This window comes from Kogia breviceps, chromosome 15, assembly GCF_026419965.1.
Source record: "Kogia breviceps isolate mKogBre1 chromosome 15, mKogBre1 haplotype 1, whole genome shotgun sequence".
In the NCBI taxonomy this organism is placed as follows: domain Eukaryota; kingdom Metazoa; phylum Chordata; class Mammalia; order Artiodactyla; family Physeteridae; genus Kogia; species Kogia breviceps.
In genome coordinates, this window is record NC_081324.1 from 57,763,147 (window position 1) to 57,790,021 (window position 26,875).

The 26,875-nt window shown below is 40.4% G+C and overlaps 1 protein-coding gene and 1 long non-coding RNA gene across 3 annotated transcripts in view; one reads left to right on the top strand and one right to left on the bottom strand.

Moving 5' to 3' along the window:
- Positions 1–26,875, top strand: part of LOC136792637 (uncharacterized) — a 216,772-nt gene that overhangs the window by 170,258 nt on the left and 19,639 nt on the right. The gene's annotated exons all lie outside the window — the stretch shown is intronic.
- Positions 21,107–26,875, bottom strand: part of L3MBTL4 (L3MBTL histone methyl-lysine binding protein 4) — a 374,898-nt gene continuing 369,129 nt past the window's right edge. Inside the window, exon 18 of one of the 2 annotated variants that reach the window (XR_010836709.1) lies at positions 21,107–25,265. Coding sequence is in view for 1 of the 2 variants with exons in the window: in XM_059039839.2 (XP_058895822.1) it covers positions 25,086–25,265 (180 nt within the window). In the remaining variant the exon portion in view is untranslated. The remainder of the gene's footprint in view (positions 25,266–26,875) is intronic. The other variant, XM_059039839.2, reaches the window with a different exon arrangement.

The following is a 26,875-nucleotide window of genomic DNA, read 5'->3' on the forward strand; positions in this document are numbered from 1 at the left end:
ATTTACATTCCCACCAACAGTGCAAGAGTGTTCGCTTTTCTCCACACCCTCTCCAGCATTTATTGTTTCTAGAGTTTTTGATGATGGCCAATCTGACCGGTGTGAGATGATATCTCATTGTAGTTTTGATTTGCATTTCTCTAATGATTAATGAGGTTGAGCATTCTTTCATGTGTTTGTTGGCTATCTGTATATCTTCTTTGGAGAAATGTCTATTTAGTTCTTCTGCCCATTTTTGGATTGGGTTGTTTGTTTTTTTGTCATTGAGCTGCATGAGTTGCTTATAAATTTTGGATATTAATCCTTTGTCAGTTGCTTCATTTGCAAATATTTTCTCCCATCCTGAGGGTTGTCTTTTGGTCTTGTTTATGGTATCCTTTGCTGTGCAAAAGCTTTTAAGTTTCATTAGGTCCCATTTGTTTATTTTTGTTTTTATTTCCATTTCTCTAGGAGATGGGTCAAAAAGGATCTTGCTGTGATTGATGTCATAGAGTGTTCTGCCTATGTTTTCCTCTAAGAGTTTGATAGTGTCTGGCCTTACATTTAGGTCTTTAACCCATTTTGAGTTTATTTTTGTGTATGGTGTTAGGGAGTGTTCTAATTTCTTACTTCTACAGGTAGCTGTCCAGTTTTCCCAGTACCACTTATGGAAGAGGCTGTCTTTTCTCCACTGTGTTTCCTTCCCTCCTTTATCAAAGATAAGGTGACCATATGTGTGTGGGTTTATCTCTGGGCTTTCTATCCTGTTCCATTGATCTATAGTTCTGTTTTCGTGCCAGTACCATACTGTCTTGATTACTGTGGCCTTGTAGTATAGTCTGAAGTCAGGGAGCCTGATTCCTCCAGCTCCATTTTTCGTTCTCAAGATTGCTTTGGCTATTCGGGGTCTTTTGTGTTTCCATACAAATTGTGAAATTCTTTGTTCTAGTTCTGTAAAAAATGCCAGTGGTAATTTGATAGGGATAGCATTGAATCTGTAGATTGCTTTGGGTAATAGAGTCATTTTCACAATGTTGATTCTTCCAATCCAAGAACATGGTATATTTCTCCACCTATTTGTATCATCTTTAATTTCTTTCATCAGTGTCTTATAGTTTTCTGCATACAAGTCTTTTGTCTCCTTAGGTAGGTTTATTCCTAGATATTTTATTCTTCTGTTGCAATGGTAAATGGGAGTGTTTTCTTAATTTCACTCTCAGATTTTTCGTCATTAGTGTATAAGAATGCCAGAGATTTCTGTGCATTAATTTTGTATCCTGCAACTTTACCAAATTCATTGATTAGCTCTAGTAGTTTTCTGGTAGCATCCTTAGGATTCTCTATGTATAGTATCATGTCATCTGCAAACAGTGGCAGCTTTACTTCTTCTTTTCCTATTTGGATTCCTTTTATTTCTTTATTTTCTCTGATTGCTGTGGCTAGAACTTCCAAAACTATGTTGAATAAGAGTGGTGAGAGTGGGCAACCTTGTCTTGTTCCTGATCTTAGTGGAAATGGTTTCAGTTTTTCACCATTGAGAACGATGCTGGCTGTGGGTTTGTCATATATGGCCTTTATTATGTTGAGGAAAGTTCCCTCTATGCCTACTTTCTGCAGGGTTTTTATCATAAGTGGATGTTGAATTTTGTCAAAAGCTTTCTCTGCATCTATTGAGATGATCATATGGTTTTTCTCCTTCAGTTTGTTGATATGGTGTATCACGTTGATTGATTTGCGTATATTGAGGAATCCTTGCATTCCTGGAATAAACGCCACTTGATCATGGTGTATGATCCTTTTAATGTGCTGTTGGATTCTGTTTGCTAGTATTTTGTTGAGGATTTTTGCATCTATGTTCATCAGTGATATTGGCCTATAGTTTTCTTTCTTTGTGACGTCTTTGTCTGGTTTTGGCATCAGGGTGATGGTGGCCTCATAGAATGAGTTTGGGAGTGTTCCTCCCTCTGCTGTCTTTTGGAAGAGTTTGAGAAGGATAGGTGTTAGCTCTTCTCTAAATGTTTGATAGAATTCGCCTGTGAAGCCATCTGGTCCTGGGCTTTTGTTTGTTGGAAGATTTTTAATCACAGTTTCAATTTCAGTGCTTGTGATTGGTCTGTTCATATTTTCTCTTTCTTCCTGGTTCAGTCTCGGCAGGTTGTGCATTTCTAAGAATTTGTCCATTTCTTCCAGGTTGTCCATTTTATTGGCATAGAGTTGCTTGTAGTAATCTCTAATAATCTTTTGTATTTCTGCAGAGTCAGCTGTTACATCTCCTTTTTCATTTCTAATTCTATTGATTTGCGTCTTCTCCCTTTTTTTCTTGATGAGTCTGGCTAATGGTTTATCAATTTTATTTATCTTCTCAAAGAACCAGCTTTTACTTTTATTGATCTTTGCTATTGTTTCCTTCACTTCTTTTTCATTTATTTCTGATCTGATCTTTATGATTTCTTTCCTTCTGCTAAATTTGGGGGTTTTTTGTTCTTCCTTCTCTAATTGCTTTAGGTGCAAAGTTAAGTTGTTTATTCGGGATGCTTCCTGTTTCTTAAGGTATGATTGTATTGCTATAAACTTCCCTCTTAGAACTGCTTTTGCTGTATCCCATAGGTTTTGGGTCATCGTGTCTCCATTGTCATTTGTTTCTAAGTATATTTTTATTTCCTCTTTGATTTCTTCAGTGATCACTTCGTTATTAAGTAGTGTATGGTTTAGCCTCCGTGTGTTTGTATTTTTTACAGATCTTTTCCTGTAATTGATATCTAGTCTCATAGCATTGTGGTCGGAAAAGATACTTGATACGATTTCAATTTTCTTAAATTTGCCAAGGCTAGATTTGTGACCCAATATATGATCGATCCTGGAGAATGTTCCATGGGCACTTGAGAAAAATGTGTATTCTGTTGTTTTTGGATGGTATGTCCTATAAATATCAATTAAGTCCATCTTGTATAATGTATCATTTAAAGCTTGTGTTTCCTTATTTATTTTCATTTTGGATGATCTGTCCATTGGTGAAAGTGGGGTGTTAAAGTCCCCTACTATAATTGTGTTACTGTCGATTTCCCGTTTTAAGGCTGTTAGTATTTGCCTTATGTATTGAGGTGCTCCTATGTTGGGTGCATAAATATTTACAATTGTTATATCTTCTGCTTGGATTGATCCCTTGATCATTATGTAGTGTCCTTCTTTGTCTCTTGTAATAGTCTTTATTTTAAAGTCTATTTTGTCTGATATGAGAATTGCTACTCCAGCTTTCTTCTGATTTCCATTTGCATGGAATATCTTTTTCCATCCCCTTACTTGCAGTCTGTATGTTTCCCTACATCTGAAGTGGGTCTGTTGTAGACAGAGTATATATGGGTCTTGTTTTTGTATCCATTCAGCCAGTCTGTGTCTTTTGGTGGGAGCATTTAATCCATTTACATTTAAGGTAATTATCGATATGTGCGTTCCTATTACCATTTACTTAATTGTTTCGGGTTGTTCTTGTAGGTCTTTTCCTTCTCTTGTGTTTCTTGCCTAGAGAAGTTCCTTTAGGATTTGTTGTAGAGCTGGTTTGGTGGTGCTGAACTCTCTCAGCTTTTGCTTGTCTGTAAAGGTTTTAATTTCTCCATCCAATCTGAATGAGATCCTTGCTGGGTAGAGTAATCTTGGTTGTAGGTTTTTTTCCTTCATCACTTTATTTTTTATTTTTTATTTTTTTTTGTATACCAGTAAGAATTTTTATTTTATTTTATTTTTTATTTTTCTATTTTTTAAAACATCTTTATTTGAGTATAACTGTTTTACAATAGTGTGTTAGTTTCTCCTTTACAACAAAGTGAATCAGTTATACATATACATATGTTCCCATAACTCTTCCCTCTTTTGTCACCCTCCCTCCCACCCTCCCTATCCCACCCCTCTAGGTGGTCACAAAGCACAGAGGTGATCTCCCTGTGCTATGCTGCAGCTTCCCACTAGCTATCTAATTTACATTTGGTAGTGTGTATATGTCCCTGCCACTCTCTGACATTGTCACAGCTTACCCTTCCCCCTCCCCATATCCTCAAGTCCATGCTCTAGTAGGTCTGTGTTTTATTCCCATCCTACCACTAATCTCTTCATGACGTTTTTTTTTTTTTTTAGATTCCATATATATGTGTTAGCATACGGTATTTGTTTTTATCCTTCTGACTTACGTCACTCTGTATGACAGATTCCAGGTCTATCCACCTCATTACAAATAACTCAGTTTCATTTCTTTTTATGGCTGAGTAATATTCCATTGTATATATGTGCCACATCTTCTTTCTCCATTCATCTGTTGATGGACACTTAGGTTGCTTCCATGTCCTGGCTATTGTAAATAGAGCTGCAATAAACATTTTGGTACATGACTCTTATTGAATTATGGTTTTCTCAGGGTACATGCCCAGTAGTGGGATTGCTGGGTCATATGGTAGTTCTATTTGTAGTTTTTTAAGGAACCTCCATACTGTTCTCCATAGTGGCTGTATCAATTTACATTCCCACCAACAGTGCAAGAGTGTTCGCTTTTCTCCACACCCTCTCCAGCATTTATTGTTTCTAGAGTTTTTGATGATGGCCAATCTGACCGGTGTGAGATGATATCTCATTGTAGTTTTGATTTGCATTTCTCTAATGATTAATGAGGTTGAGCATTCTTTCATGTGTTTGTTGGCTATCTGTATATCTTCTTTGGAGAAATGTCTATTTAGTTCTTCTGCCCATTTTTGGATTGGGTTGTTTGTTTTTTTGTCATTGAGCTGCATGAGTTGCTTATAAATTTTGGATATTAATCCTTTGTCAGTTGCTTCATTTGCAAATATTTTCTCCCACCCTGAGGGTTGTCTTTTGGTCTTGTTTATGGTATCCTTTGCTGTGCAAAAGCTTTTAAGTTTCATTAGGTCCCATTTGTTTATTTTTGTTTTTATTTCCATTTCTCTAGGAGATGGGTCAAAAAGGATCTTGCTGTGATTGATGTCATAGAGTGTTCTGCCTATGTTTTCCTCTAAGAGTTTGATAGTGTCTGGCCTTACATTTAGGTCTTTAACCCATTTTGAGTTTATTTTTGTGTATGGTGTTAGGGAGTGTTCTAATTTCTTACTTCTACAGGTAGCTGTCCAGTTTTCCCAGTACCACTTATGGAAGAGGCTGTCTTTTCTCCACTGTGTTTCCTTCCCTCCTTTATCAAAGATAAGGTGACCATATGTGTGTGGGTTTATCTCTGGGCTTTCTATCCTGTTCCATTGATCTATAGTTCTGTTTTCGTGCCAGTACCATACTGTCTTGATTACTGTGGCCTTGTAGTATAGTCTGAAGTCAGGGAGCCTGATTCCTCCAGCTCCATTTTTCGTTCTCAAGATTGCTTTGGCTATTCGGGGTCTTTTGTGTTTCCATACAAATTGTGAAATTCTTTGTTCTAGTTCTGTAAAAAATGCCAGTGGTAATTTGATAGGGATAGCATTGAATCTGTAGATTGCTTTGGGTAATAGAGTCATTTTCACAATGTTGATTCTTCCAATCCAAGAACATGGTATATTTCTCCACCTATTTGTATCATCTTTAATTTCTTTCATCAGTGTCTTATAGTTTTCTGCATACAAGTCTTTTGTCTCCTTAGGTAGGTTTATTCCTAGATATTTTATTCTTCTGTTGCAATGGTAAATGGGAGTGTTTTCTTAATTTCACTCTCAGATTTTTCATCATTAGTGTATAAGAATGCCAGAGATTTCTGTGCATTAATTTTGTATCCTGCAACTTTACCAAATTCATTGATTAGCTCTAGTAGTTTTCTGGTAGCATCCTTAGGATTCTCTATGTATAGTATCATGTCATCTGCAAACAGTGGCAGCTTTACTTCTTCTTTTCCTATTTGGATTCCTTTTATTTCTTTATTTTCTCTGATTGCTGTGGCTAGAACTTCCAAAACTATGTTGAATAAGAGTGGTGAGAGTGGGCAACCTTGTCTTGTTCCTGATCTTAGTGGAAATGGTTTCAGTTTTTCACCATTGAGAACGATGCTGGCTGTGGGTTTGTCATATATGGCCTTTATTATGTTGAGGAAAGTTCCCTCTATGCCTACTTTCTGCAGGGTTTTTATCATAAGTGGATGTTGAATTTTGTCAAAAGCTTTCTCTGCATCTATTGAGATGATCATATGGTTTTTCTCCTTCAGTTTGTTGATATGGTGTATCACATTGATTGATTTGCGTATATTGAAGAATCCTCGCATTCCTGGAATAAACGCCACTTGATCATGGTGTATGATCCTTTTAATGTGCTGTTGGATTCTGTTTGCTAGTATTTTGTTGAGGATTTTTGCATCTATGTTCATCAGTGATATTGGCCTATAGTTTTCTTTCTTTGTGACGTCTTTGTCTGGTTTTGGCATCAGGGTGATGGTGGCCTCATAGAATGAGTTTGGGAGTGTTCCTCCCTCTGCTGTCTTTTGGAAGAGTTTGAGAAGGATAGGTGTTAGCTCTTCTCTAAATGTTTGATAGAATTCGCCTGTGAAGCCATCTGGTCCTGGGCTTTTGTTTGTTGGAAGATTTTTAATCACAGTTTCAATTTCAGTGCTTGTGATTGGTCTGTTCATATTTTCTCTTTCTTCCTGGTTCAGTCTCGGCAGGTTGTGCATTTCTAAGAATTTGTCCATTTCTTCCAGGTTGTCCATTTTATTGGCATAGAGTTGCTTGTAGTAATCTCTAATAATCTTTTGTATTTCTGCAGAGTCAGCTGTTACATCTCCTTTTTCATTTCTAATTCTATTGATTTGCGTCTTCTCCCTTTTTTTCTTGATGAGTCTGGCTAATGGTTTATCAATTTTATTTATCTTCTCAAAGAACCAGCTTTTACTTTTATTGATCTTTGCTATTGTTTCCTTCACTTCTTTTTCATTTATTTCTGATCTGATCTTTATGATTTCTTTCCTTCTGCTAAATTTGGGGGTTTTTTGTTCTTCCTTCTCTAATTGCTTTAGGTGCAAAGTTAAGTTGTTTATTCGGGATGCTTCCTGTTTCTTAAGGTATGATTGTATTGCTATAAACTTCCCTCTTAGAACTGCTTTTGCTGTATCCCATAGGTTTTGGGTCATCGTGTCTCCATTGTCATTTGTTTCTAAGTATATTTTTATTTCCTCTTTGATTTCTTCAGTGATCACTTCGTTATTAAGTAGTGTATGGTTTAGCCTCCGTGTGTTTGTATTTTTTACAGATCTTTTCCTGTAATTGATATCTAGTCTCATAGCATTGTGGTCGGAAAAGATACTTGATACGATTTCAATTTTCTTAAATTTGCCAAGGCTAGATTTGTGACCCAATATATGATCGATCCTGGAGAATGTTCCATGGGCACTTGAGAAAAATGTGTATTCTGTTGTTTTTGGATGGTATGTCCTATAAATATCAATTAAGTCCATCTTGTATAATGTATCATTTAAAGCTTGTGTTTCCTTATTTATTTTCATTTTGGATGATCTGTCCATTGGTGAAAGTGGGGTGTTAAAGTCCCCTACTATAATTGTGTTACTGTCGATTTCCCGTTTTAAGGCTGTTAGTATTTGCCTTATGTATTGAGGTGCTCCTATGTTGGGTGCATAAATATTTACAATTGTTATATCTTCTGCTTGGATTGATCCCTTGATCATTATGTAGTGTCCTTCTTTGTCTCTTGTAATAGTCTTTATTTTAAAGTCTATTTTGTCTGATATGAGAATTGCTACTCCAGCTTTCTTCTGATTTCCATTTGCATGGAATATCTTTTTCCATCCCCTTACTTGCAGTCTGTATGTTTCCCTACATCTGAAGTGGATCTGTTGTAGACAGAGTATATATGGGTCTTGTTTTTGTATCCATTCAGCCAGTCTGTGTCTTTTGGTGGGAGCATTTAATCCATTTACATTTAAGGTAATTATCGATATGTGCGTTCCTATTACCATTTACTTAATTGTTTCGGGTTGTTCTTGTAGGTCTTTTCCTTCTCTTGTGTTTCTTGCCTAGAGAAGTTCCTTTAGGATTTGTTGTAGAGCTGGTTTGGTGGTGCTGAACTCTCTCAGCTTTTGCTTGTCTGTAAAGGTTTTAATTTCTCCATCCAATCTGAATGAGATCCTTGCTGGGTAGAGTAATCTTGGTTGTAGGTTTTTTTCCTTCATCACTTTATTTTTTATTTTTTATTTTTTTTTGTATACCAGTAAGAATTTTTATTTTATTTTATTTTTTATTTTTCTATTTTTTAAAACATCTTTATTTGAGTATAACTGTTTTACAATAGTGTGTTAGTTTCTCCTTTACAACAAAGTGAATCAGTTATACATATACATATGTTCCCATAACTCTTCCCTCTTTTGTCACCCTCCCTCCCACCCTCCCTATCCCACCCCTCTAGGTGGTCACAAAGCACAGAGGTGATCTCCCTGTGCTATGCTGCAGCTTCCCACTAGCTATCTAATTTACATTTGGTAGTGTGTATATGTCCCTGCCACTCTCTGACATTGTCACAGCTTACCCTTCCCCCTCCCCATATCCTCAAGTCCATGCTCTAGTAGGTCTGTGTTTTATTCCCATCCTACCACTAATCTCTTCATGACGTTTTTTTTTTTTTTTAGATTCCATATATATGTGTTAGCATACGGTATTTGTTTTTATCCTTCTGACTTACGTCACTCTGTATGACAGATTCCAGGTCTATCCACCTCATTACAAATAACTCAGTTTCATTTCTTTTTATGGCTGAGTAATATTCCATTGTATATATGTGCCACATCTTCTTTCTCCATTCATCTGTTGATGGACACTTAGGTTGCTTCCATGTCCTGGCTATTGTAAATAGAGCTGCAATAAACATTTTGGTACATGACTCTTATTGAATTATGGTTTTCTCAGGGTACATGCCCAGTAGTGGGATTGCTGGGTCATATGGTAGTTCTATTTGTAGTTTTTTAAGGAACCTCCATACTGTTCTCCATAGTGGCTGTATCAATTTACATTCCCACCAACAGTGCAAGAGTGTTCGCTTTTCTCCACACCCTCTCCAGCATTTATTGTTTCTAGAGTTTTTGATGATGGCCAATCTGACCGGTGTGAGATGATATCTCATTGTAGTTTTGATTTGCATTTCTCTAATGATTAATGAGGTTGAGCATTCTTTCATGTGTTTGTTGGCTATCTGTATATCTTCTTTGGAGAAATGTCTATTTAGTTCTTCTGCCCATTTTTGGATTGGGTTGTTTGTTTTTTTGTCATTGAGCTGCATGAGTTGCTTATAAATTTTGGATATTAATCCTTTGTCAGTTGCTTCATTTGCAAATATTTTCTCCCATCCTGAGGGTTGTCTTTTGGTCTTGTTTATGGTATCCTTTGCTGTGCAAAAGCTTTTAAGTTTCATTAGGTCCCATTTGTTTATTTTTGTTTTTATTTCCATTTCTCTAGGAGATGGGTCAAAAAGGATCTTGCTGTGATTGATGTCATAGAGTGTTCTGCCTATGTTTTCCTCTAAGAGTTTGATAGTGTCTGGCCTTACATTTAGGTCTTTAACCCATTTTGAGTTTATTTTTGTGTATGGTGTTAGGGAGTGTTCTAATTTCTTACTTCTACAGGTAGCTGTCCAGTTTTCCCAGTACCACTTATGGAAGAGGCTGTCTTTTCTCCACTGTGTTTCCTTCCCTCCTTTATCAAAGATAAGGTGACCATATGTGTGTGGGTTTATCTCTGGGCTTTCTATCCTGTTCCATTGATCTATAGTTCTGTTTTCGTGCCAGTACCATACTGTCTTGATTACTGTGGCCTTGTAGTATAGTCTGAAGTCAGGGAGCCTGATTCCTCCAGCTCCATTTTTCGTTCTCAAGATTGCTTTGGCTATTCGGGGTCTTTTGTGTTTCCATACAAATTGTGAAATTCTTTGTTCTAGTTCTGTAAAAAATGCCAGTGGTAATTTGATAGGGATAGCATTGAATCTGTAGATTGCTTTGGGTAATAGAGTCATTTTCACAATGTTGATTCTTCCAATCCAAGAACATGGTATATTTCTCCACCTATTTGTATCATCTTTAATTTCTTTCATCAGTGTCTTATAGTTTTCTGCATACAAGTCTTTTGTCTCCTTAGGTAGGTTTATTCCTAGATATTTTATTCTTCTGTTGCAATGGTAAATGGGAGTGTTTTCTTAATTTCACTCTCAGATTTTTCATCATTAGTGTATAAGAATGCCAGAGATTTCTGTGCATTAATTTTGTATCCTGCAACTTTACCAAATTCATTGATTAGCTCTAGTAGTTTTCTGGTAGCATCCTTAGGATTCTCTATGTATAGTATCATGTCATCTGCAAACAGTGGCAGCTTTACTTCTTCTTTTCCTATTTGGATTCCTTTTATTTCTTTATTTTCTCTGATTGCTGTGGCTAGAACTTCCAAAACTATGTTGAATAAGAGTGGTGAGAGTGGGCAACCTTGTCTTGTTCCTGATCTTAGTGGAAATGGTTTCAGTTTTTCACCATTGAGAACGATGCTGGCTGTGGGTTTGTCATATATGGCCTTTATTATGTTGAGGAAAGTTCGCTCTATGCCTACTTTCTGCAGGGTTTTTATCATAAGTGGATGTTGAATTTTGTCAAAAGCTTTCTCTGCATCTATTGAGATGATCATATGGTTTTTCTCCTTCAGTTTGTTGATATGGTGTATCACGTTGATTGATTTGCGTATATTGAAGAATCCTCGCATTCCTGGAATAAACGCCACTTGATCATGGTGTATGATCCTTTTAATGTGCTGTTGGATTCTGTTTGCTAGTATTTTGTTGAGGATTTTTGCATCTATGTTCATCAGTGATATTGGCCTATAGTTTTCTTTCTTTGTGACGTCTTTGTCTGGTTTTGGCATCAGGGTGATGGTGGCCTCATAGAATGAGTTTGGGAGTGTTCCTCCCTCTGCTATCTTTTGGAAGAGTTTGAGAAGGATAGGTGTTAGCTCTTCTCTAAATGTTTGATAGAATTCGCCTGTGAAGCCATCTGGTCCTGGGCTTTTGTTTGTTGGAAGATTTTTAATCACAGTTTCAATTTCAGTGCTTGTGATTGGTCTGTTCATATTTTCTCTTTCTTCCTGGTTCAGTCTCGGCAGGTTGTGCATTTCTAAGAATTTGTCCGTTTCTTCCTGGTTGTCCATTTTATTGGCATAGAGTTGCTTGTAGTAATCTCTAATAATCTTTGTATTTCTGCAGAGTCAGTTGTTATTTCTCCTTTTTCATTTGTAATTCTATTGATTTGAGTCTTCTCCCTTTTATTCTTGATGAGTCTGGCTAATGGTTTATCAATTTTATTTATCTTCTCAAAGAACCAGCTTTTACTTTTATTGATCTTTGCTATTGTTTCCTTTATTTCTTTTTCATTTATTTCTGATCTGATCTTTATGATTTCTTTCCTTCTGCTAAATTTGGGGGTTTTTTGTTCTTCCTTCTCTAATTGCTTTAGGTGCAAAGTTAAGTTGTTTATTCGGGATGCTTCCTGTTTCTTAAGGTATGATTGTATTGCTATAAACTTCCCTCTTAGAACTGCTTTTGCTGTATCCCATAGGTTTTGGGTCATCGTGTCTCCATTGTCATTTGTTTCTAAATACTTTTTGATTTCCTCTTTGATTCTTCAGTGATCACTTCGTTATTAAGTAGTGTATGGTTTAGCCTCCATGTGTTTGTATTTTTTACAGATCTTTTCCTGTAATTGATATCTAGTCTCATAGCATTGTGGTCAGAAAAGATACTTGATACGATTTCAATTTTCTTAAATTTGCCAAGGCTAGATTTGTGACCCAAGATATGATCTATCCTGGAGAATGTTCCATGGGCACTTGAGAAAAATGTGTATTCTGTTGTTTTTGGATGGTATGTCCTATAAATATCAATTAAGTCCATCTTGTATAATGTATCATTTAAAGCTTGTGTTTCCTTATTTATTTTCATTTTGGATGATCTGTCCATTGGTGAAAGTGGGGTGTTAAAGTCCCCTACTATAATTGTGTTACTGTCGATTTCCCGTTTTAAGGCTGTTAGTATTTGCCTTATGTATTGAGGTGCTCCTATGTTGGGTGCATAAATATTTACAATTGTTATATCTTCTGCTTGGATTGATCCCTTGATCATTATGTAGTGTCCTTCTTTGTCTCTTGTAATAGTCTTTATTTTAAAGTCTATTTTGTCTGATATGAGAATTGCTACTCCAGCTTTCTTCTGATTTCCATTTGCATGGAATATCTTTTTCCATCCCCTTACTTGCAGTCTGTATGTTTCCCTACATCTGAAGTGGGTCTGTTGTAGACAGAGTATATATGGGTCTTGTTTTTGTATCCATTCAGCCAGTCTGTGTCTTTTGGTGGGAGCATTTAATCCATTTACATTTAAGGTAATTATCGATATGTGCGTTCCTATTACCATTTACTTAATTGTTTCGGGTTGTTCTTGTAGGTCTTTTCCTTCTCTTGTGTTTCTTGCCTAGAGAAGTTCCTTTAGGATTTGTTGTAGAGCTGGTTTGGTGGTGCTGAACTCTCTCAGCTTTTGCTTGTCTGTAAAGGTTTTAATTTCTCCATCCAATCTGAATGAGATCCTTGCTGGGTAGAGTAATCTTGGTTGTAGGTTTTTTTCCTTCATCACTTTATTTTTTATTTTTTATTTTTTTTTGTATACCAGTAAGAATTTTTATTTTATTTTATTTTTTATTTTTCTATTTTTTAAAACATCTTTATTTGAGTATAACTGTTTTACAATAGTGTGTTAGTTTCTCCTTTACAACAAAGTGAATCAGTTATACATATACATATGTTCCCATAACTCTTCCCTCTTTTGTCACCCTCCCTCCCACCCTCCCTATCCCACCCCTCTAGGTGGTCACAAAGCACAGAGGTGATCTCCCTGTGCTATGCTGCAGCTTCCCACTAGCTATCTAATTTACATTTGGTAGTGTGTATATGTCCCTGCCACTCTCTGACATTGTCACAGCTTACCCTTCCCCCTCCCCATATCCTCAAGTCCATGCTCTAGTAGGTCTGTGTTTTATTCCCATCCTACCACTAATCTCTTCATGACGTTTTTTTTTTTTTTTTAGATTCCATATATATGTGTTAGCATACGGTATTTGTTTTTATCCTTCTGACTTACGTCACTCTGTATGACAGATTCCAGGTCTATCCACCTCATTACAAATAACTCAGTTTCATTTCTTTTTATGGCTGAGTAATATTCCATTGTATATATGTGCCACATCTTCTTTCTCCATTCATCTGTTGATGGACACTTAGGTTGCTTCCATGTCCTGGCTATTGTAAATAGAGCTGCAATAAACATTTTGGTACATGACTCTTATTGAATTATGGTTTTCTCAGGGTACATGCCCAGTAGTGGGATTGCTGGGTCATATGGTAGTTCTATTTGTAGTTTTTTAAGGAACCTCCATACTGTTCTCCATAGTGGCTGTATCAATTTACATTCCCACCAACAGTGCAAGAGTGTTCGCTTTTCTCCACACCCTCTCCAGCATTTATTGTTTCTAGAGTTTTTGATGATGGCCAATCTGACCGGTGTGAGATGATATCTCATTGTAGTTTTGATTTGCATTTCTCTAATGATTAATGAGGTTGAGCATTCTTTCATGTGTTTGTTGGCTATCTGTATATCTTCTTTGGAGAAATGTCTATTTAGTTCTTCTGCCCATTTTTGGATTGGGTTGTTTGTTTTTTTGTCATTGAGCTGCATGAGTTGCTTATAAATTTTGGATATTAATCCTTTGTCAGTTGCTTCATTTGCAAATATTTTCTCCCACCCTGAGGGTTGTCTTTTGGTCTTGTTTATGGTATCCTTTGCTGTGCAAAAGCTTTTAAGTTTCATTAGGTCCCATTTGTTTATTTTTGTTTTTATTTCCATTTCTCTAGGAGATGGGTCAAAAAGGATCTTGCTGTGATTGATGTCATAGAGTGTTCTGCCTATGTTTTCCTCTAAGAGTTTGATAGTGTCTGGCCTTACATTTAGGTCTTTAACCCATTTTGAGTTTATTTTTGTGTATGGTGTTAGGGAGTGTTCTAATTTCTTACTTCTACAGGTAGCTGTCCAGTTTTCCCAGTACCACTTATGGAAGAGGCTGTCTTTTCTCCACTGTGTTTCCTTCCCTCCTTTATCAAAGATAAGGTGACCATATGTGTGTGGGTTTATCTCTGGGCTTTCTATCCTGTTCCATTGATCTATAGTTCTGTTTTCGTGCCAGTACCATACTGTCTTGATTACTGTGGCCTTGTAGTATAGTCTGAAGTCAGGGAGCCTGATTCCTCCAGCTCCATTTTTCGTTCTCAAGATTGCTTTGGCTATTCGGGGTCTTTTGTGTTTCCATACAAATTGTGAAATTCTTTGTTCTAGTTCTGTAAAAAATGCCAGTGGTAATTTGATAGGGATAGCATTGAATCTGTAGATTGCTTTGGGTAATAGAGTCATTTTCACAATGTTGATTCTTCCAATCCAAGAACATGGTATATTTCTCCACCTATTTGTATCATCTTTAATTTCTTTCATCAGTGTCTTATAGTTTTCTGCATACAAGTCTTTTGTCTCCTTAGGTAGGTTTATTCCTAGATATTTTATTCTTCTGTTGCAATGGTAAATGGGAGTGTTTTCTTAATTTCACTCTCAGATTTTTCGTCATTAGTGTATAAGAATGCCAGAGATTTCTGTGCATTAATTTTGTATCCTGCAACTTTACCAAATTCATTGATTAGCTCTAGTAGTTTTCTGGTAGCATCCTTAGGATTCTCTATGTATAGTATCATGTCATCTGCAAACAGTGGCAGCTTTACTTCTTCTTTTCCTATTTGGATTCCTTTTATTTCTTTATTTTCTCTGATTGCTGTGGCTAGAACTTCCAAAACTATGTTGAATAAGAGTGGTGAGAGTGGGCAACCTTGTCTTGTTCCTGATCTTAGTGGAAATGGTTTCAGTTTTTCACCATTGAGAACGATGCTGGCTGTGGGTTTGTCATATATGGCCTTTATTATGTTGAGGAAAGTTCCCTCTATGCCTACTTTCTGCAGGGTTTTTATCATAAGTGGATGTTGAATTTTGTCAAAAGCTTTCTCTGCATCTATTGAGATGATCATATGGTTTTTCTCCTTCAGTTTGTTGATATGGTGTATCACGTTGATTGATTTGCGTATATTGAAGAATCCTCGCATTCCTGGAATAAACGCCACTTGATCATGGTGTATGATCCTTTTAATGTGCTGTTGGATTCTGTTTGCTAGTATTTTGTTGAGGATTTTTGCATCTATGTTCATCAGTGATATTGGCCTATAGTTTTCTTTCTTTGTGACGTCTTTGTCTGGTTTTGGCATCAGGGTGATGGTGGCCTCATAGAATGAGTTTGGGAGTGTTCCTCCCTCTGCTATCTTTTGGAAGAGTTTGAGAAGGATAGGTGTTAGCTCTTCTCTAAATGTTTGATAGAATTCGCCTGTGAAGCCATCTGGTCCTGGGCTTTTGTTTGTTGGAAGATTTTTAATCACAGTTTCAATTTCAGTGCTTGTGATTGGTCTGTTCATATTTTCTCTTTCTTCCTGGTTCAGTCTCGGCAGGTTGTGCATTTCTAAGAATTTGTCCGTTTCTTCCTGGTTGTCCATTTTATTGGCATAGAGTTGCTTGTAGTAATCTCTAATAATCTTTGTATTTCTGCAGAGTCAGTTGTTATTTCTCCTTTTTCATTTGTAATTCTATTGATTTGAGTCTTCTCCCTTTTATTCTTGATTAGTCTGGCTAATGGTTTATCAATTTTATTTATCTTCTCAAAGAACCAGCTTTTACTTTTATTGATCTTTGCTATTGTTTCCTTTATTTCTTTTTCATTTATTTCTGATCTGATCTTTATGATTTCTTTCCTTCTGCTAAATTTGGGGGTTTTTTGTTCTTCCTTCTCTAATTGCTTTAGGTGCAAAGTTAAGTTGTTTATTCGGGATGCTTCCTGTTTCTTAAGGTATGATTGTATTGCTATAAACTTCCCTCTTAGAACTGCTTTTGCTGTATCCCATAGGTTTTGGGTCGTCGTGTCTCCATTGTCATTTGTTTCTAAATACTTTTTGATTTCCTCTTTGATTCTTCAGTGATCACTTCGTTATTAAGTAGTGTATGGTTTAGCCTCCATGTGTTTGTATTTTTTACAGATCTTTTCCTGTAATTGATATCTAGTCTCATAGCATTGTGGTCAGAAAAGATACTTGATACGATTTCAATTTTCTTAAATTTGCCAAGGCTAGATTTGTGACCCAAGATATGATCTATCCTGGAGAATGTTCCATGGGCACTTGAGAAAAATGTGTATTCTGTTGTTTTTGGATGGAATGTCCTATAAATATCAAGTAAATCCATCTTGTATAATGTATCATTTAAAGCTTGTGTTTCCTTATTTATTTTCATTTTGGATGATCTGTCCATTGGTGACAGTGGGGTGTTAAAGTCCCCTACTATGATTGTGTTACTGTCGATTTCCCCTTTTATGGCTGTTAGTATTTGCCTTATGTATTGAGGTGTGCCTATGTTGGGTGCATAAATATTTACAATTGTTATATCTTCTTCATGGATCGATCCCTTGATCATTATGTAGTGTCCTTCTTTGTCTCTTGTAATAGTCTTTAAGTCTATTTTGTCTGATATGAGAATTGCTACTCCAGCTTTCTTCTGATTTCCATTTGCATGGAATATCTTTTTCCATCCCCTCACTTTCAGCCTGTAAGTGTCCCTAGGTCTGAAGTGGGTCTCTTGTAGACAGCATATATATGGGTCCTGTTTTTGTATCCATTCAGCCAGTCTGTGTCTTTTGGTGGGAGCATTTAATCCATTTACATTTAAGGTAATTATTGAAATGTGCGTTCCTATTACCATTTACTTAATTGTTTCGGGTTGTTCTTGTAGGTCTTTTCCTTCTCTTGTGTTTCTTGCCTAGAGAAGTTCCTTTAGGATTTGTTGTAAAGCTGGTTTGGTGGTGCTGAACTCTCTCAGCTTTTGCTTGTCTATAAAGGTTTTAATTTCTCCATCAAATCTGAATGAGATCCTTGCTGGGTAGAGTAATCCTGGTTGTAGGTTTTTTTCCTTCATCACTTTAAATATGTCCTGCCACTCCCTTCTGGCTTGTAGAGTTTCTGCTGAAAGATCAGATGTTAATCTTATGGGGATTCCCTTGTGTGTTATTTGTTGTTTTTCCCTTGCTGCTTTTAATATGTTTTCTTTGTATTTAATTTTTGACAGTTTGATTATTATGTGTCTTGGCATGTTTCTCTTTGGGTTTATCCTGTATGGGACTCTCTGTGCTTCCTGGACTTGATTGACTATTTCCTTTCCTATATTAGGGAAGTTTTCAACTATAATCTCTTCGAATATTTTCTCAGTCCCTTTCTTTTTCTCTTTTTCTTCTGGGACCCCTATAATTCGAATGTTGGTGCGTTTAATGTTGTCCCAGAGGTCTCTGAGACTGTCCTCAGTTCTTTTCATTCTTTTTTCTTTCTTCTGCTCTGCAGTAGTTATTTCCACTATTTTATCTTCCAGGTCACTTATCTGTCCTTCTGCCTCAGTTATTCTGCTATTGATCCCATCTAGAGTATTTTTCATTTCATTTATTGTGTTGCTCATTGTTGCTTGCTTCCTCTTTCTTTCTTCTAGGTCCTTGTTAACTGTTTCTTGCAATTTGTCTATTCTATTTCCAAGATTTTGAATCATCTTTACTATCATTATTCTGAATTCTTTTTCAGGTAGACTGACTATTACCTCTTCATTTGTTAGGTCTGGTGTCTTTTCATCTTGCTCCTTCATCTGTTGTGTGTTTTTCTGTCTTCTCATTTTGCTTATCTTACTGTGTTTGGGGTCTCCTTTTTGCACGCTGCAGGTTCATAGTTCCCGTTGTTTTTGGTGGCTGTCTGCAGTGGCTAAGGTTGGTTCAGTGGGTTGAGTAGGTTCCCTGGTTGGGGGTCTAGTGCCTCTGTTCTGGTGGATGAGGCTGGATCTTGTCTTTCTGGTGGGCAGGTCCACGTCTGGTGGTGTGTTTGGGGTTGTTGGTAGCCTTATTATGATTTTAGGCAGCCTCTCTGCTAATGGATGGGGCTGTAGACCTGTCTTGCTCTTTGTTGGGAATAGGGTGTCCAGCACTGTTCGTTGCTGGTCCTTGAGTGAAGCTGGGTCTTGGTGTTGAGATGGAGATCTCTGGGAGATTTTCGCCGTCCGATATTACGTGGAGCTGGGAGGTCTCTTGTGGAGTAGTGTCTTGAGGTTGGTTCTCCCACCTCAGAGACACAGGCCTGGTGCCTGACTGGGGTGCCCAGAGCTTTTAATCCACATGGCTCAAAATAAAAGGGAGAAAAAATAGAAAGGAAAGAAAAGGAGGGAAGGAAGGAAGAAAGGAAGGAAGAAATGAAGGAAGGAAGAAAGCAAGAAAGGAAGGAAGGAAGGTGGAGAGGAGGAAAGGGAGGAAGCAAGAGAGGAGGGGAGGAAGGAAGGGAGGAAAGAAGGGGGAAGGAAGGAAGATGGGAGGGAAGGAGGGTAGAAAGGAAGGAAGAAAGGAAGAAGAAAGGGAGAAGACAGTAGAATAAAGTATAGTTATTAAAATAAAAAATAATTATTAAGAAGAAAAATTTATATTAAAAAAAAAAACAGAAAATCGGGTCGGTGTAATCCTAGGACAAATGGTGAAAGCAAAGCTATACAGACAAAATCTCACACAGCAGCACACACATACACACACAAAAAGAAAAAAAGGGGAAAATAATAGTATATCTTGCTCCCAAAGTCCACCTCCTCAACTTGGGATGATTAGTTGTCTATTCAGGTTTTCCACAGATGCAGGGCACTTCAAGTTAATTGTGGAGCTTTAATCCGCCGCTTCTGAGGCTGCTGGGAGAGACCTCCCCCTCTCCTCTCTGTTCACACAGCTCCTGGGGTTCAGCTTTGGACTTGGTCCCGCCTCTGCGTGTATGTCATCCGAGGGCCTCTGCCCTTTGCTCAGACAGGACAGGGTTAAAGGAGCAGCTGATTGGTGGGGCTTCGGCTCACTCAGGCTGGGGGGAGGGAGTGGCACGGGGGCGGGGCAAGTCCGCGGCGGCAGAGGCCGGCATGATGCTGCACAGGGCCGAGGCGCGCCGTGGGTTCTCTCGGGGAAGCTGTCCCTGGATCCCGGGACCCCGGCAGTGGCGGGCTGCACGGGCTCCCGGGAGGGCCGGTGTGGAGAGTGACCTGTGCTCACACACAGGCCTCTTGGTGGTGGCAGCAGCAACCTTAGCGTCCCACACCCGTCTCTACTGTCTGTACCGACAGCCGCGGCTTGCGCCCGTTTCTGGAGCTCCTTTACGCGGTGCTCTTAATCCCCTCTCCTCGTGCCCGAGGAAGCAAAGAGGCAAGAAAAAGTCTCCTGTGTCTTCGGCAGCTCCGCGCCCGTTTCTGGGGCTCCTTTAAGCGGCGCGCTTAATCCCCTCTCCTCGCGCCCAGGAAGCAAAGAGGGAAGAAAAGGTCTCTTGCCTCTTCGGCAGCTCCGGACTTCAACCGGACTTCCTCCCAGCCAGCCGTGGCGCACTAACACCTTCAGGCTGTTTTCACTCTGCCAACTCCAGACCTTTCCCTGCGATCCGACCGAAGCCCGAGCCTCAGCTCCCGGCCCCCACCCGCTCCGGCGTGGGAGCAGACAAGCCTCTCGGGCTGGTGAGTGCCGGTCGGTACAGATCCTCTGCGGGAATCTCTCCGCTTTGCCCTCCGCACCGTGTGGCCGAGCTGTCCTCCGCGGCTCCGGAGCTTCCCCCTCCGCCACCCGCAGTCCCCGCCCGCGAAGGGGCTTCTAGTGTGTGGGAATCTTTCCTCCTTCACGGCTCCCTCCCACTGGTGTAGGTCCCGTCCCTATTCTTTGTCTTTGTTTATCCTTTTTTCTTTTGCCCTACCCAGGTACGTGGGGAGTTTCTTGCCTTTTGAGAGGTCTGAGGTCTTCTGCCAGTGTTCAGTGGGTGTTCTATAGGAGAAGTTCCACGTGTAGATGTATTTCTGATGTCTCTGTGAGGAGGAAGGTGATCTCCGCATCTTACTCTTCCGCCATCTTTAAGCCGTCTCCAAAACTCAATATTTTAAACTCGGTCCCATTTGTCCAACCTTTGGCTTTCCATTCCCATTTTAATGGTGGTTCTCTTTTTTTTTTTTTTTTAACACCCCATATCCCCTTTCCCTGAATTTCTTCCATCTCAGTGCCACTCCTTTGGCCACCATCAGCAGACAGTGATATGGATACCGCAGCTTTGCCCCTAAAGGTTCTGAGGCTGCATGGGAGGGACGGCGCATGCTGTCAACATGCCCATAGCCCTCTGGGCTCACCATTAAGGAACTGAGTCTTCACTGCTGCCTTTAAGGACTCCCCTGTGCCTCCCAGCCTCAGCCCGGGTATCCAGATATCCATCCAGGGGCAGCTAGGCTGTGTTTTATTATCACTGGATTCAGCATCCATCATCTGTCCAAAGGGATATATGGGGCAAAGCCTTGGAAGCAGAAAATCTCAGAGAAATCAAGTTGTGATCACCAGTTCATTAAATGGCTCACCAATGGTTAGTTGTTTAATTTTTGAATTATATTTACCCAGTTTTCACTCTGTCTCCCCAGCAGCATTTTTTAAAAAATTATTTATTTTATTTATTTACTTTTGGCTGCGTTGGGTCTTCGTTGCTGAGCATGAGCTTTCTCTAGTTGTGGTGAGCAGGGGCTACTCTTCGTTGTGGTGCGCGGGCTTCTCATTGCAGTGGCTTCTCTTGTTGTGGAGCATGGGCTCTAGGCACGTGGGCTTCAGTAGTTGTGGCTCGTGGGCTCAGTAGTTGTGGTTCGTGGGCTCTAGAGCACAGGCTCAGTAGTTGTGGCTCACAGGCTTAGTTCCTCCGCGGCAGGTGGGATCTTCCCAGACCAGGGCTCGAACCCGTGTCCCCTGCACTGGCAGGTGGATTCTTAACCACTGCGCCACCAGGGAAGCCCCCAGCAGCATTTTAAGGAGTTGGCCTGTGCCAGCTCCCTGCCGCAGCTAGAAACTGAAGGGCAGAGAGAGATGGAGATAGAGAGTATAACAAGAATATATTTTTGAAGAAAGACTTCTTGTGAATATATTATTCACTAATATATTTATTCATAGGGAGAATATATTTATAAAGATTTTGAATATTCAAAAATCTATTAACAAATAGATTCTTCATGAATATATTTATAAGCAGAATACATTCTTAAGAAGAATTTATAAGAAAATATATTCATGACAAATATATTCTTGAATATTAAGAATGTATTCACAGGAACACTTCATATTCAGGAATATATTTTTATGCCCTGGGAGTTGGAAAGACAAACTGAATATTCTTCAAAAGGATGGAGCAAAATGTAATGCAATCAAAATTATTTCAAAAGGAAGGAGTGAACGTGGCAAGCTGGTCATGTGCTGGGTGGTTAAGAAATGCTTCCAGATCAGGCACCTGGTTAGACATAGGACTCAGGATTCAAGCCTGGGCTTGACTCCAAAGCCCTAGTACCTTCCCCTTTAGTTCCCTGCCTCCAGCCCTCCCTCGGCAGATGGAGATTCCATAGACACAAGAGACTCAACCAAGAAATCCCACGGATGTCTGAGAGTCAGCAGTCAGCCAGGGGAAGATGTCACAGGCCAGAGCCCTGTGCTAACAAGGAGTCAATTTCCTGCGCTGTCACTCTTGCGATCTGTTTAGAATGTGGGTTATACAAGGTTAGCATCTAATTACAAAGGGAGGAAAGTGGGGTTCAGAGCTGATTAAGGATAGATTTTTCATAGAATGTCTGCAGGTTATTGGAAGTGACAGAAATTTATTTTTGCAAAAATTACCTGAAATTACAGGCGTTTAAAGTCTATAGTCACAGAAGTCCTAGCTCCCTTAGGATTCTTGCTAATGATCTAATTTCCAGCATCATGATGTGTTGTATGACTGGTCCTTTGGGGGAACTCTTTCTAATATCCTAGAAGTTGTATTTCTTGATGCCCTGATGATATTTTTTTCCCTTTGTCCCTGACTCACTCATGTTCCAGGTGGGACTCAGGAAAAGAAACGGGGAGTAAGGGCTGAGGCTGGTACCCAGGGGCAGTGGAGGCCTTCACACCATCTGGGCATTTCTGGATGCTTCCTGTGTGCTGAGTGTGGCGGGGGGCCTCCTGGCAGAGCAAAGGACTCCAGCTCCTAATGATCCAAGCCTTTCTGGAGAGCATGGGGAATGGGGAGGGAGCTGGCTGGAGCTGCTTCTGGGTGTGGTAGACTTGAGTCCAGGATGATCAAGGGCCCTCAGGAGCATCCCAGGATCCACCCCACGTGCTCCTGAGCCCCTAACACATAGCCACACTAAGAGTGGGCCCCTCGGGGTCAGGCTTGATGCAAATTTGAATATGTACGTGGGAGATTCCTACAAGATTATTTTTAAAAAATGGATCGCTGTTGCTGTCACTTTCCTGACCCCTATTTAGTGGCTACTGTTGGGTGTCAGGCACCTTATTTGTGTGTTGTGTCAGCTGCAGTCACACATCCTCAAAAGCAAATTTAAAAAAACCCTTGGGGGTAGGTATTATTTTCTCATTTTATGGAGACGTTACAACTATTTAGGAAGTCACAGAGCTGGAATCTAGATTTGAGTTTGATTGGTTTGCTTCGTGCATTGATGCAACAAATGACTTGCTGTGTGCCAATTACGTGCCAGATCCTATGCCAGATGCCAGGAAGAAGTGAAGAGGAAGAGGCCACAGTCTTGGTCCTCACAGACCCGAGACTAGTGGGGAGAGACAAGCAAGTAATAACAATAAAGACTGAGGAGCACAGGATGGGAGGCATGGCTGCTGCGGGAACCCAGGAGCTAAGGCGTTATGGAAGCCTCTGGGTGACGGGGGAGGGGACATTTCAGCAGAGGGGTCAGCAGATGCAAAAGGGGAGGCGTGGAGACGAGGAGGGGGTTCAGTCTTGGTCCAGCCCAGACTACGTGTGTGAGACAAGAGAGAGAGAACAGAGCTGTGCTTGAGGGGAAGGGGGGGTGCGTGAGAGCCCCAGTGCTGGGTGCCGACTGCACGCCTTGCTGCCCACGTCCATGTCCAGTGATGCCGTGTTGGTAGAAGAATTACAGCCCCGAAGGTGACAAAGAGTCAGAGGGTTCTAGTCTCCTGGCTCAGGCAGGTGCGCTGCTGGTGGGTGGTACCGCTCACATTGGTGGGGCTATTTGAAGGTCAAGGTCGAGGCACTTGGATGTGAAAGTGGGGATGTGCTGCAGCAGGCGGCTACACTCCTGGATCAAGCTCTTCCTGTCCGATCATACCGTCTTCTAGGGAAACAACAGTTCAACCCTAATCTGGCTTGGAATTATCTGTCCTGTTCTAGATCCTTCTCTTAAAATGACACGTATTAAATATATAAACCACAGATCTTATGGCTTCCACAGAGCCTACATAAATGAGCAATTTTGAGGTACTGTTTAATTAAAAAAAAACCCTCAGACTTAAACACTCAAATCATTAACACCTAAATTTACTTCCCTGAGAAAACGTACCCCAAAAGTGTTCAGAAGCGGCCGATTTCTCTGCTGGCCGACAGGTGCAGGGCCACTGCCTCTGTTCCTTCCCAGCTGGGAAGACAGCTTCCAGGCTATTACAACATATTCATAAAAGCAGTGAGGTGGAGGTCTTCTTTTATCTGTTTATTATCATTTAAAATATATTAAAATTTTAACATAGCAGAAGCAGGAATTTTAATTGTACGTGGCAGTCAAAAAACAAAACAAAACAAAACAAAACCCAACCAACAAATAAAACATCACAGAAAGAAAAATGCACATCAACCAATAATACATTAAAATTCTATTTAGTTAAGGTGAAGATCTAAAGAATGAAATATAAGTATACCTCTTAGAGAATTTTTTTTCCCTTGGTGACTTGAAGTTTGATAAACTCTCCAAGCAACTTTCTTAAACCGTAAGATTCTTAACTGAAGCAAATAGGTACTGTAGGTCTGACTCTATTTTATGTATTTCTTTTCTTTCCCACCTGCAAAAAAAAAAAAAAAAAAAAAAAAACAGCCCCTGCCCCCCCCCAAAAAACAACCAGAAAGAGGGAGCTCCCATACTGTGAGGCTGTCTCCATGTAACTTCAGCCTCAAATGTAGTCACTTACACAAAACAAATAAGGGCTGATAACAAATAAGAATTGTTTGAACATATCATAGACACCCAGCTCCCCACTTTAGAAATCTTCCCTTTAATGGAGTGTCTCTGTAAAGATGTACCCAGGGCCCCCACGTAACACGGCTCGTGGCACACATGCAGACAGCCCGCAGGACAGGTCAGCCCTGCTGAGGCGGACCCTCAGAGTGGAAGCTGTGAAGACGTCAGTGGGGTGGGGTGTGTGTGTGTGTGTCTGTGTGAGGACACAGGTCCCTGCGGGGACACTGCAGGCGGAGGGTCCTCAGGAGAGTCCTACCAGCTTCTACCAGGTGCCTGGCTGGCTGGGCACACTCGGGAGGCCCTGGCAGCACAACTGAGAAATGGTTTGTGGAACACAAAGCAGAACTAATGGATCATGAAAACATGTGCTTATTACTAATTTTTTTTAACGATCCATGCTTTCCTGAGTAAAGTACACAAATCTCACAGAAGTCTGTTTACAGCACCAGGCCTCTATCTCTTAGACTCACTGCACCCGGAGGGCAAATCGCAGCCCAGGTCAGAAGCCGTTCTGGTGAAAACAGAACAACGTGTGTGTGAAAACTGTTTTCCTGATACTCTACCACTGGAGAGCTGCATCCTTGCAAATGGGAAGTGGCCTCCTCCGGGGCGAGGGAGAAGGTAAAGGCGCGCGTGTGGGCTTCTCTGGTCTGGTCGCTGCAGCACGTCAGAGCCGAGATGAGGCCGGTTAGAAGCCTGCATGTGCTGGGGCCTCTGTGTCACTGGTGCTGGACCAGCCATCAAACCCTCCAAACATAAAAACCGCAGCCGCTTTACAAGGTCCAGATCAAACCTGGACATGACCACGGGGACACCGAAATCAAGTTCATGTGGCTGATGCTCCTGCTGAGAGAACAAGGCGTGGTGGCCGCAGCCCATCAGGTGCAGAGTTTCCCCCTGCCTTCCTGGCCCGAGGCAGCACCTTCCCTGGTGAGGTCCTGGGAGCTCCTGAACATGAGGATGGAGTTATAAATCTTCAGGGCTGGACCCAGTTTGATCTTCATCACCTGGACGATGTCCTTCTGTGTCAGGAGCAGGAAGGCTTTGCCATCAATCTGCTGTAGATCAATAAATCAGCACAAATAAACATATCCTGCTGCTAAAGTCTGGCTGCCCTCCAGGGGCCCCTGGGTGCTGAGCTGTGTGACGGGGACACAGTGGCCTACCAGAGCCTGGGGACCACAGACCACGACGGCATCTTAGTCCGACCACCGTCAATTCTGTTTTTCCCAGAATGCTGAAACTAAGTTAAATTGAAGAGGGGTTCATTCTGTTAAATGTCAATTCAGGATACATGAACTGTCCCCAGGCTGAATTTCTATTGTTACGTTTTAAAAATTTTGGACTGAATTTGTGTAAAGGGCCTTAACAATAACCCACTTTCATCTACCAAGTGAATCTGCAGGAATGTTTCCCATGAGAACAAAGAGCAACGAGGACACCATGGTGTTATTTATAACAGTGCAACACAGCAAACAACCGGAACTCCAGAAACAGCAGAAGGGACTAAACTACAGTGTCACCTAGGATGAGGGACCAGGCAGTCACTAAAATTCATGCTACAATGAAAATAGTTAATGATTTGGGAAATTTCTCATGGATTGTGAAGCAACGAACCATGATCTGATGATACAGAAAGATGTTTTAATTTGTAAAATTAAAATGTGCACGATCACTGTAAACATACACAGAGTTAAAATACTTGAAGTCTTTATACCAAATGTGAAGGGGTTTCAGCCAGTGGTCTGGCTTGGTTTTTGTTTTCTCCTTTTAACCCTCCTGTATTTAAAATGACTCCTATGACAAACCCCATTATAAGCAGAAGTACATTCAAAATGAATGCTTCATTTATTAACTTTAAAAACATACTGTGGGGGGGAGCGAGAAGATGGCGGAAGAGTAAGACGCGGGGATCACCTTCCTCCTCACAGATACATCAGAAATACATCTACAGGTGGAACTTCTCCTATAGAACACCCACCGAACGCTGGCAGAAGACCTCAGACCTCCCAAAAGGCAAGAAACTCCCCACATACCTGGCCATGTGGATTAAAGGCTCTTGGCACTCCAGCCAGGTGTCAAGGCTGTGTCTCTGAGGTGGGAGAACTAACCTCAGGACACTGGTCCACAAGAGACCTCTCAGATCCACGTAATATCAAACGGCGAAAATCTCCCAGAGATCTCCATCTCAACACCAAGACCCAGCTTCACTCAAGGACCAGCAACGAACAGTGCTGGACACCCTATACCCAACAAAGAGCGAGACAGGTCTACAGTCCCATCCATTAGCAGAGAGGCTGCCTAGAATCACAGTAAGGCTACCGACATCCCCATACACGCCACCAGACGTGGAACTGCCCACCAGGGAGACGGGATCCAGCCTCATCCACCAGAACAGGGGCACTGGTCCCCCCAACCAGGAAACCTGCTCAACCCACTGAACCAACCTCAGCCACTGGGGACAGCCACCAAAAATAGAAATACGAACCTGCAGCCTGCAAAAGGGAGACCCCAAACACAGTAAGATAAGCAAAATGAGAAGACAGAAAAACACACAGCAGATGAAGGAACAAGATAAAAACACACCAGACATAACAAATGAAGAGGTAATAGCCAGTCTACCTGAAAGAGAATTTAGAATAATGATGGTGAAGATGATGCAAAATCT